Source organism: Macaca nemestrina, chromosome 7, assembly GCF_043159975.1.
Source record: "Macaca nemestrina isolate mMacNem1 chromosome 7, mMacNem.hap1, whole genome shotgun sequence".
Lineage (NCBI taxonomy): Eukaryota > Metazoa > Chordata > Mammalia > Primates > Cercopithecidae > Macaca > Macaca nemestrina.
The window spans coordinates 38,697,257-38,709,375 of record NC_092131.1 but is presented as its reverse complement, the minus strand read 5'-3'; the positions used below and the strand labels follow the sequence as shown (position 1 = coordinate 38,709,375).

Genomic DNA, 12,119 nt, shown 5'->3' with positions numbered 1-12,119 from the left:
GGGAACATGAGAGTTAATCATGCTATTCAATTTACTTCTGTATAGTTTGAAAATTTTTATAATAAAAAGTTTTAAGGAAGTATATGGTGCCCAGGTTGTCGTACATTTTGAATTAGCATCCTAAGAGCTATCTATTTCTTTGTGATTGACTTTGAAGTTGCTCTCTCTGGTTTGCCTTCCAGATTCCACTGATCTCTGACTTTTCTCTTCAGGTAATTTATGCTGCCAGGGATGCCCAGATTTCAGTGGCTCTCTTTCTTCATCTTCTTGGATACCCTTTCTCTAGGAATTCACCTGGAGAAAAAAACGACCACAGTAGCTGGAGAAAAGTCTTGGAAAAATGCCAGGGTGTGGTCGACATCCCATTTCGAAGCAAAGGAATGAGCAGATTGGGAGAAGAGGTTAATGGGGAAGCAACAGAATCTCAGCAGAAGCCAAAACATAAGAAGTCTAAGATGGATGGGATGGTGCCAGGCAACCACCAAGGGAGAGACCCCAGAAAACATAAAAGAAAGCCCCTAGGGGTGGGCTATTCTGCCAGGTAACTGAGTCACTCCCTGTCTAGCAAAGAGTCAGTCCCAGCCTTAGCAAAGGGTGTGGTGCTTCCCTTGGGTCTGGGGAGAAGGCTTGTAGTAGGGGAGCAGCAGCTCTCCAGGGGTTAATCTTGCTTTTTCTTTCCATCAGAGACGTTTGGACTCTCCTTTGCTTTATTTATGTATTTTTCTCCTTTTCCCCTCTTTTACTTTTTTATTTTTTGACAGTTGGAGTGGAAATGAGGAAAGCTTAGCTTAGTTCTGTCATTGACCCTGATGTGACCTTAGGCCTTAACTTCTCCAACTGTAAATGGGGGTATAAGTATCATTCCTTCCTTGTTTCAGGCTAGCTACGAAAATGAATAACACGTAGTGCCTCATACTTTTCAGGAGACATGCATCATCTGATTTCTTGTTCGTATGTTAATTAATTATTTAGAATGACATCCAGCTCCAAGAAAATGTTACTCTCTAGCCAATGAAAAATTTCCTGTATAACTTACTCCTCTATTGTAGGAAGATGACTAATAAGTACTTTGGAGCATAAATTTGGTCCCTGTAGCAAAATGCCTTAAGGAATTAATTGGATGATTAAATTGAAGGAAGTGTTATTGCATGTGAGTTAGAAGTAAATCCACATGGCCCTCATTACTTTGGCTTCAACTTTAAAATTTTTAATTTACTTTGTTTCACCCAGTGATTTGGCAATTTTCTTGTTGCTTGATTCTTTTTTGCATTCACAGAAGAGCTGTGTGTAAACCACCCGACACACTTCCTAATGTCCTAATCCTTAAGTTTAAAAACTAGAGGCATAAACTAATTCATTTTTAGTTCTGTTTCCTAGCCCAGTGCAGGTGAGGATTAAACATGGTTTATCACTGTTTGTTTTTTCCATAGTGGTGTGTTTGACCTTAGTGCTTAGTGTTGAGAATAGTTTGAGTCACTCAGAAGAGAGCATGGGAAAGCAACATTTTGACCCACAGTTAGCTTTCGGTTTGAGATTTCTCTTTCCTTTCCCCACAGAAAATCACCTCTTTATGATAACTGCTTTCTCCATGCTCCTGATGGACAGCCCCTCTGCACTTGTGATAGAAGAAAAGCTCAGTGGTACCTGGACAAAGGCATTGGTGGTATGAGATTCAGCTGTCCTTGTTTATCTCTAATTAGGTACTTTGGATGCTGGCAGGAGTGGGGAGTGAGATAAGGAAGAGGGGAGGGATGGAGGAAGGCAGAGAGACCTTGAGTTGCATGGGACTGGGTAGGCACAACCCAGAAATCTTGTTCTCTGCCAGACCATAGCAGAGAACAGTGAAGGTAGTGCTGCTACTTGGGTGTGGTGGTGGGGGCAGGGGGAACAGTCAAACACTGATGTCTCTTCTCTTAAGAGCTGGTGAGTGAAGAGCCCTTTGTGGTGAAGCTACGGTTTGAACCCGCAGGAAGGCCCGAATCTCCTGGAGACTATTACTTGATGGTTAAAGAGAACCTATGTGTAGTGTGTGGCAAGAGAGACTCCTACATTCGGTGAGTGTGGCATTGGGCCACCCTGGTTCTCTGTGGCAGATGGAAATTGCTTTTGTAGCCATATGCGGAGCCTTTGGGGGCTGTGACTGAGTCTGTCCACGTTGGCTGAGAGGCTTGTCCTTGGCAACCAGCTTCCCCAAGAGCTTTGGTATTCTGCTGCCCTTGCTATAGTGGCCTTTACTCCTCCTGAGCCATTTCTCAGTTTCTGGAGTGCAACACTATGCTCAGTAGTGGTCTGTCATGTGGAAAGTGGTTCCCTTTTGCTCATGAAAGACTGAAGACCAGTTCCTTCAGAAGCTGTGTCCTTCTCATCCTCTCTTGACTGGCTCACCAGCTTTTTGAGCCATGATTTTGTTCGTGGAGTATCCAGATGTCCTGAAGCTTGCCCTGTGCTGTAATACTGTTTCACATCAGGGTCCCTGCACCGTGAGAGTGAGGCTGCCAACTACGCCTGAGTGCCCAGACACTTGGGCTTTCTCCCTGGCTTCTGTGGAGTCACTCACTCTCCTCCTTTCTCCCCTGCGAAGTGAGACAAAGTCATTGCTGCCAAGAGTTTTTCCTGAGAGCTTAGTTCTCCTTAGAAAATAATGATGGACCCTGGTGAAGCAGGGAAATAGAGTAAAGTATTTGCTTCTCAGATGAAGGAAATTGGCTTTTTCAGGTTCCTAGGCCTTCTTGAGAGAGTTGTTGTCCAGGTGTCAAAAGGCCATTAGAGTATCTTTTCAGTTCTCTGAGACTTTCCCTTCTGGGAGCGCAGCCCTCTCAGAGGTTGTTATTAACCTCTTGCCACACTGGCCCTCCATTGAAGCCCACAGCAGGTGGTCTGTACTTGCAGGAGAGAGGAAGCTAAGACATACATGGGCTGAGAGTGGAATAGGTGATACTGCCTTTCTGTGATCTGTGTTGGGCGGTGGTGCCCAAGGCTTCCCAGTCATGGTTAGGCCCCAGTTAGAACCCCAGTAGCCTGTCTGCTGTCTTCCCATGTGCTCTGTCATACACTCATGAGTGCTGCTTTCTGGCTGGGCTTGTTCCAGGAAGAACGTGATTCCACATGAGTACCGGAAGCACTTCCCCATCGAGATGAAGGACCACAACTCCCACGATGTGCTGCTGCTCTGCACCTCCTGCCATGCCATTTCCAACTACTATGACAACCATCTGAAGCAGCAGCTGGCCAAGGAATTCCAGGCCCCCATTGGCTCTGAGGAGGGCTTGCGCCTGCTGGAAGATCCTGAGCGTCGGCAGGTGCGTTCTGGGGCCAGGGCCCTACTCAATGCGGAGAGCCTGCCTGCTCATCGAAAGGAGGAGCTGCTGCAAGCACTCAGAGAGTTTTATAACACAGACACGGTCACAGAGGAGATGCTTCAAGAGGCTGCCAGCCTGGAGACCAGGTACAAAGCACAGATCTGGTCAGAGAAGGGAGTGCGGGATGTACCAGGGACATTAACCCTCATTACTTAGTGAGAATGCTTGCCAGGGAGGGGGCATTGGCTGCTTAGGCACAGTGCCTAGCCTCATGCTTCACCTAGTAGGTGTCTAGTAGTTTAAGATACTTTAGAAGTGGAATAGAACAATCTACTTGAGGATTTCCTTTCCATAGGAAACTTGCTTTTTGTGAGGTCCCTATCTTTGACCTTTTTTAAGATCATACACTTAAGTTCAGTCATTTCTGTGATTAGCATGAGAGTGCAGTTGTGGTGGAGCTGCATCTTACACATTCTATGCAGACGTAAATCCTCATGCCAGCTCATGAGATGAAGTAATAGTCCAATAATACCGTCAAAGTTCTGAAGTTCCCCATGAGATACAGTACATTCACCCCTCAGTATCCATGGAGGATTGGTTCCAGGACCTCCCTTGGATACCAAAATCCACCAATGCTTAAGTGCCTGATATACAATGGCATAGCATTTGCATATATCCTACACACATCCTCCTGTATACTTTAAATCACCTGTAAATTACTTATAATACCTAATACAATGCAAATGCTATGTAAATAGTTTTTATATTTTATTGTTTATGAAGTAATGAGAAAAAAAGTCTGTATGTGTTCAGTACAGATAGTACAGATAGTTTTTTTTTTTTTCAAATAGTTTTGTGTGTGTGTGTGTGTGTTTTTTTTTTTGTTTGTTTGTTTTTTTGAGATAGTATATAGCTCTGTCACCCAGGCTGGAGTGCAGTAGCACTCTCTTGGCTCACTGTAACTTCCACCTCCCAGGCTCAAGTAATCCTCTCACCTCAGCCTCCCAATTAGCTGGGACTACAAGCATGCACCACCATACCCAGCTAATCTTTGTATTTTTTGTAGAGATGGGGTTTCACCAGGCTGCCCAGGCTGGTCTCAGATTCCTGACCTCAAGCAATCCACCTGCCTTGGCCTCCCAAAGAACTGGGATTACAGGCATGAGCCACTGTGCCTGGCCCTAAGTCGTTTTGATCTGAGGTTTGAATCCACAGATGCAGAACCCACAAAGATGGAGGGCCAATTCTATGTGTGGTTTTGTGTCTCTGACTTTATACAGGTCTGTGAGAACTGTGACTAATGAATTCATAGTTCCTATCTCACCTGCACTCCAGGGTATCGGCCCACTGAATGGAATGTTAAGCAGAATTGCTGTTACTCTGTAAATTACTTTTCTCTTTTTTCCTTCCTTGCTTTCTCCCTCCTTCTCCATGAGTACATAGTTGAATTCATGTGACACAATGTAGTGTTCTGAAATGAGAAATGAATGGGCACATGGCTCAGATGGTAAGAACTCTGGGCTACCATGTGCAGTTCTGCCTCCCAACTGTCACTTTTTCCAACAGGACTAGGAGTTGAAATAAGGGAACTGATAAGTTCACAAAACCTTGAGAGTGATGCTGGTTGCCTATAGGGTTTTTGTTAACTGAAAAATTAAAAAGTAACTCTAATTATAAGCAAATATTTAATTTTTTTAGAAAACAAAAATTTGTTTTACTCATGCTACTGATCCATTACAGATACTGCAAATATTTATTGAACAGATATTTATAGATATACTAAATCTTGCAGCAAACCAGCTAATAAACTTCACATAAATTTCCTTAATTGTTTCTCATGACAACCCGACAAAGTAGGATTTAGATTTCTTACTGGTTAACTGCTATTATATCTTAAATTTTAAAAATCTTTCAAAGTTTTAAAAGAATTATAGAATTTTATCCCCATAGCTATTTTGTGAGGTTGTAGAATAGATGTTGTTTTGTAAGTTTTTTGTTGGATACCCTGAGATTACAGTTAAGTAACTTGCCAAGATCATATATATTACAAATTAGAGAGACTGACTACTTTGACCCATTTCCAAATATGTTTTCTTTTGTTTTCCTTTTGTTTTTTCTTGAGACAGTCTCACTCTGTTGCCGCCCAGGCTGGAGTGCAGTAGCACAATCTTGGCTCACTGCAACCTCCACTTCCTGGGTTCCAGCGATTCTCCTGCCTCAGCCTCCCAAGTAGCTGGGATTACAGGTGTGTGCCACCACACCTGGCTAATTTTTGTATTTTTAGTAGAGGAAGGGTTTCACCTCGTTGGTCAGGCTGGTCTCAAACTTCTGGCCTCAAGTTATCCTCCCGCCTTGGCCTCCCAAAGTGCTGGGATTACAGGCATGAGCCACCACACCCAGCCGCCAATGTTTTCTAAAGCAGCTAAACCTCCTCTTTCAGCTACAGACTTTTCTAACAAATGCATCTTGCTGAATTGGATAGATGAATGCTGGACTTGTGACTGAGAAGAACAGTTGTTTGGAGACAGACAAGTTAGTGGGAAGCGCATGAGCTAAATATTAATAATAAAGTGTCTGCAGATACCCAGAGACGCCAACACTGCTGGGATGGTCGGCGTCTTGGGAGGGAGGATTGAAAGTGGGGTATGAATGTAGGGAGAGAAGAGTGTGTGTGGACAGGGTACTTCCTTGAGGAAGGCCATCTTTATTCACAGGAGGTGAAAGCACTATTCACATGGCATTGGAGCAGTTTTGAAGGACTCTGCTTAGGAAGGAGGGAGGGATTCATCTCATTTAATGGCACCATTTGTACAACTGAGCAACCATGGTAGCATTTCACTGTGACCAAAACACTTCTCACCACTGTGGCTTGCATCTTCTTGTGAGAAAGAAGGCTCTAAAGAAATACGCTACCTTGCATTTTACATTCAGTTATTAAATTGTGTTGTGAAAAAGTGTAACATGTGGGCTGATTTAACAGCCTCATATAAATACTGTGTCCCAGAATGAACAACTTAAAAGAGGGATGAACTGGTCACTGGGTAATCCTGGAAGAAATGGAAGACCAGCATTCTTCATCCATTATCAGCTGGATGGTAGGGCCCCTCTTGTGGGAGCTGAACATTATGCAGTGGCCTTCCTGTCAGTAGGGCTCAGAACCCTGGAATACCTTCTGTTGGGATTATGAGTTGTATGTTCAGTCTATCGAAAAGGGCAGAGATAAGAAAGAGGATGTTTGGAAAACACCAAAGTAACCCGTTAGGAGTCCTTCAACATCCCCATTTACCCTTGGCCTGCAGCATTTGAAGCTGTGAGGCCATCCTGTGCTTGTTCCCCTCAGACCCTTTGTTTTTCGTGTCTTGGCAGAATCTCCAATGAAAACTATGTTCCTCATGGGCTGAAGGTGGTGCAGTATCACAGCCAGGGTGGGCTGCGCTCCCTCATGCAGCTGGAGAGCCGCTGGCGTCAGCACTTCCTGGACTCCATGCAGCCCAAGCACCTGCCCCAGCAGTGGTCAGTGGACCACAACCATCAGAAGCTGCTCCGGAAATTTGGGGAAGATCTTCCCATCCAGCTGTCGTGATAGCTGCTTTCCTCCCAGTTAGGACAGGTGGGAAGCTGGAGCCAAGGTTGAAGAGTCACCTCTTCCCATTTTAATACATCATTAATTGTCAAAACCTGGGTGACACGAATCAGAATACTAACCTAGACTAATCCTAGGATGCTTCTGCTGGAGCAAAGATATTGTTTGAAGGAGAGTTTATGGTTTTGGATTTTAAGTGGGCAGGGTCTTTTATCCTCTCTTATTTTTGTGGACAAGAGAGGCCTTGGCCTTTATTTTTACTCTCCCTCTTCTGCTGTCCCTGTGCAGAGGAAAAATGAAGAATTCTCCCAGAAGTGACTTGTCAAGACTTTCAAAAAATGTTTTTAATGCATTTCTTCCTTGTCTGGTGCCTCAGTTTATCTCTAACAGGGGCTGTCCAGTATATCAGTCCCGTTAAGAGGGAAGAAAAAGTTCTTCCAAAGGCTGGAGAAGTGAGCAAGGAGTCAAATTTATTTTCCCAGTTCAACCTCATCATTATCATTTATTTGGCTTCATGCTCTCCCATAACTCATGTAGTTGAGATCCATCCCATCTGGGTCACTTCAGTCTACTTCACATACTTGAAAAGGCTTTCCTTTACACATTCAGGACCAAACAGCAAATTCCTGCCACATGCTTCCACCCTATCACTGGGAGAAATCCTTTTTTGGAAATGAGCCTTTGACCAGGGTGGGGCAGAAAGAACCACAAACTCCATCTCCCAATAGAACTTTGAAATTCACTCAGCTTTTCCTTTCATGCTGTTTGTTGCCTGCTTGTTGCACTTCTCCTGCCCCAGAACTGCAAGATTTTTAGCTTCACCACTTTCTGAGGGGAATGTTATCTTTTATCCGAATCAGTATCAGTTTCCCTATATTCTGTGCTTCATCGAATTTGCAAGACTGACCTCTTTTAAGCATTTAATTCACTCCCAGAGTCATCTGGTCAGGTTGCAATATGAGGACTTCTCTGTCTCCTCTGAAGCCTGGGACACCGAGGTTACTTAATACATTAGATGTTCAAAAGAGGAGTGTTATTTCATCTTTCAAAATGTTAGGCCATCACTTTGAGTATAAAATTGACTTATTAATGATTAGTATTTTTTCTAAAGTATTAGGAAAACTTTCTTATTTTATAAGATCTTAACAAGCTTAAAAAAGAATTTTATGACCAGAATCCAACAAGAGCTCTATTTTGGAATTGTGCCCAAGCTGGTGATGTTTGCTTTAAAATTGATAAATAAAACTACTTGTAAGCACAAGGCTCACTGGATGTGAATGTAAAACTTCACAACTTTATAAAACTGGTAAGTGTTCCTAGGGAAGGGGCTATTTATCCTACAGGTCCCTGCCTCCTGGCAGTGCCATGGTATGTGTGCATGGATATACCATACACGGTCACCATCAGCCATCAGTGGCAGCCCACGAACCTACGTACACATCCTGCATCTTGCTCCTCTGACCCTTCATTCCCATTTGTCTTCAAGCAGGCATTTCTGGGATCTAAACTAGAAATCCTTCAAAACAAATAGTACCAGCCACTTTGAGGAATGTGCGTTCACTATAGTGGGTTATTATGGGGTCTCTGCCTCCTGGCTGTGTTATGCGGAGCCCAGGAGTGGAGCTGTGGAAATAGATGGGGAGAGGCTGGTACTTGGGTTGTGGTAATAGTCAGGCTTGCCACAAGAGGGCACTCATAGATTTGTTTTTATATTCATTCTTGCGAAAAAAAGCGACTGGTTACTGAACGTAACTCATGACTTATGTTTCAAATTTTGCATACCTGATTTTAAGTCATTTTGATAGCTTTGCAAGAAAAATTTTTCCTTTGAAACAAGGGAGTAGGGCGGTTTCATTTTCTTTCCTTCTAATCCTTGTGCTAAGAGGTAAGAAACACTTAAGGTCATTTAAGGTGCTAAGGAATGGGTTTTCCCATGGAGCTTTCTGTAAGGCGCAGTAAAATAGAGCCAGCAGCAAAGTAGAGGAAAAAGCCAGACTGCGTCACACAAGATTTCTCATCCTTTTCAGGAGAGAGTTACTGTATAGATTTGAATCTTTTTTCTTTGAGTCTGCTTTGAACTTCAGCAGGCTTTTCCTAAGACTGACAATTGTCATCGTAAATGAGAGATTTGAGGGTAGACTTATTTTATGGTAAATGTCTATTTTTCTGATATAAAAGTAACAATGCTCATTACAGAAGAGTCTAAACAAAGAATAAAAATTAGCCATCTTCTCTCCATCTAGAACAGAGCTAAACTTTGCTGATATGTTTATGAATTTCCTTTCAGTATTAAAAAGTGCATATAAGGTGTATAATATTTAAACAAAATTGAAGGTCATACATATATACAGGTTGGTATCCTAACTTTATCCTCTGATTAACATGGTATCACGAGTAACTTCCTATGTTTTTAAATCTTTGAAAATAGATTTCTAGTGGTTCTACCTTATCCATCCCCATACTGTTGAAAATTTTGGTTGTTTCAGATACTTTTATTATCAGTGATGATGTGATAAAGTTTCTTGTGTATATCTCTTTGGCTCTATCTTTGGTAATTTCTTAAAACTAGAATCTTAGAATTGGATTGTGAAGAGGGGAACTCATATTGCCAGGGTTGAGTACAAATTGACATCACCTTTTAGGAATGAAATGCTTCTCTTTGACCCTTTAGCTCCAGTGTCCCAGCATAGTCACTGAGCTTCATATGAGTAGCAGTGAGAGGATGGTGTCACAGCAAGGGCTTCTCTGCATGCTCCCTGATCTTGTGTTTGCAGGTTCAGCATCTCTTTTTGAGTCCTTCCCGTCTTCCAACTTTATTGCCTCATTTCCCCCTTGTAGTCAATGTTTTTAGAAATACTGTTTATATTTATTTTAAAATAAAAATGTAAAAAAGTAAAAAAATAAAATTTTAAATTTTAAAATAAAGGCTATAGGCAGATGTTTTTTTCCTGCTACATAAACAATTAGTGATTTGCCATCCCAAAGTGAATGAGGCACAATATTCAGGGCTTTGTTACCACTTAAGAGCACAGCCATAAGTTACTTATTCTTATCCATGTCACGGATAGAGATGAGATGACAAAATGTATTCTGTTGAAATAAAGCCATTTTAATCCTGGATTTTAGACTCTCAAGAATCCAGCAGACAGAAAGAGGTTTTGTTCACCTTCCTATTCTGCCTGTTAGTTTGGGGCCCTAACATTTGACTGTGAGTTAAGTTCTTAGTTTACCCTGCCTCTCAATTTTTCATTCATTCATTTATCCTTTCTTCCTTTTTTCCCCTTCCTTATGTCTCAGCCTTATAAGAAGTATCATTTTTTTCTTTTAAAGGAGATATTTTCTCAGTTTGCTAGTTTACTAATTATTATGTATTTTAAATGAATCTTTTTTTCTGGTCTTTTATGTTTTCTATTATAAGATGGTCATTTTTTGAGCGTACCTAATCCCCTCAGGAGTACACTAAGAATCAGTTTTTGTTGGAAGAGATAAACTAAAAGAGGGCATAAGAATGATTCTTGTTTTGATTAACTATTGATTGATCTGAATAACATAAAAATAATACATAATCTCCCCAATACTTTTTTTTTTGACAGGGTCTCACTCCAGACTGGAGTGCAGTGGTACAATTATGGCCCACTGCTGCTTCAACCTCCAGCGCTCAGGCAGTCCTCCCATCTCAACTTCCCAAGTAGTTGGGACTACAGCCTGTGGCACCATGCCTGGCTAATTTTTTTTTTTTTTTTTTTTTTTTTTGTGGAGAGAGGGTCTTGCTTTGTTGCACAAGCTGGTCTCAAGCTCCTGGCCTCAAGCTGTCCTCTCACCTTAGCCTCCCAAAGTACTGGGATTACAGGTATGAGCCACTGTGCCCAGCCCCCAAATACTTTTGTTTCGGAATTCAGATACAATTTTCAGGCATTCACCAAGATGTCCCTTGTGCAGAAGCCCAGCGACTTCTGCTTGTCCCAGTCCTGGAGTAGTTTTGCATCAGGCGATGGAGCAGGGATGACATGCAGCCACACAGCCTATGTGTTCAAAAGTACCTATTCCACCAGCCTGTTAGAAAGTGTGTTAGTCACTCCCTTTGCTTGAGGAAGCAAGGCCTCGCTTAAATGCTAACATGTTATTTGGAAAGGTGGGAAGTACATTAGATCATTGGTTTTTTTTCTAACCAGCTTTATCTGTGGCCAATTCTGGTTGGGGGGCCTTAGAAACTGGGTAACTGGCCGGGCGCGGTGGCTCAAGCCTGTAATCCCAGCACTTTGGGAGGCCGAGACGGGCGGATCACGAGGTCAGGAGATCGAGACCATCCTGGCTAACACGGTGAAACCCCGTCTCTACTAAAAAAATACAAAAAACTAGCCGGGCGAAGTGGCGGGCGCCTGTAGTCCCAGCTGCTCGGGAGGCTGAGGCAGGAGAATGGCATAAACCCGGGAGGCGGAGCTTGCAGTGAGCTGAGATCTGGCCGCTGCACTCCAGCCTGGGCGACAGAGCGAGACTCCATCTCCAAAAAAAAAAAAAAAAAAGAAACTGGGTAACTGGACCAAATGGTTAATCATTTAAGAGAGAATCAAGAACTGCCTTTGCAGAGGAATAGAGTTGTCAAAGGACCTAGTTCATGCATCCTGGGTTGTACCCCCTTCTGATATGGTGCAGGCTGCCTCAAAGGTCATTTTGTGTTGTGACCGAATGGAGATAATGTCATACCCTCCAGACTGAACTCAAAGCATTTGCTTTTTGCTATTTGTTATTCTCAAATTTTTTCTCTCTTGCTGGATGGGTAGCCTGTTGCCTTTCTCTCAGCATAAGCTTCAAAAGCTGCCGAATTTATAGGCAGCATTATTATAAGCATGATGTTTGGGTTCAGAATATTCCTGAGTTGAAATGGCTACTTAGAATCTACTGCTGCTGCTGCCTTTTTTTTTTTTTTTTTTTGAGACAGAGTTTTGCTCATGTCACCCAGGCTGGAGTGCAGTGGCACGATCTTGGCTCCCTGCAACCTCTGCCTCCTGGGTTCAAGTGATTCTCCTGCCTCAGCCTCCCAAGTAGCTGGGATTACAGGTGTGCGCTACCACGCCCAGATAATTTTTTTATTTTTAGTAGGGATGGGGTTTCGCCATGTTGGTCAGGCTGGTCTTGAACTCCTGACCTTAGGTGATCCACCCGCCTCGGCCTCCCAAAGTGCCGGAATAACAGGTGTGAGCCATAGCGCCTGGCCCCTACTTCTGCTTCCTAAAGAT

General features: G+C 42.9%; 1 protein-coding gene across 5 annotated transcripts in view; it reads left to right on the top strand.

The window, feature by feature from the left end:
- The window catches only part of LOC105472888 (exonuclease 3'-5' domain containing 2), a 53,921-nt gene extending 43,292 nt beyond the window's left edge, over positions 1 to 10,629 (top strand). For all 5 annotated transcript variants that reach the window (XM_011726462.3, XM_011726457.2, XM_011726459.3 and 2 more), the window contains 5 exons: positions 213 to 541; positions 1,557 to 1,663; positions 1,919 to 2,054; positions 3,089 to 3,445; positions 6,666 to 10,629. In XM_011726462.3, the coding sequence (XP_011724764.1) occupies positions 213 to 541; positions 1,557 to 1,663; positions 1,919 to 2,054; positions 3,089 to 3,445; positions 6,666 to 6,882 (1,146 nt within the window). In that variant the 3' untranslated portion in view covers positions 6,883 to 10,629. The remainder of the gene's footprint in view (positions 1 to 212; positions 542 to 1,556; positions 1,664 to 1,918; positions 2,055 to 3,088; positions 3,446 to 6,665) is intronic.
- The last annotated feature ends 1,490 nt before the right edge of the window (positions 10,630 to 12,119 follow it).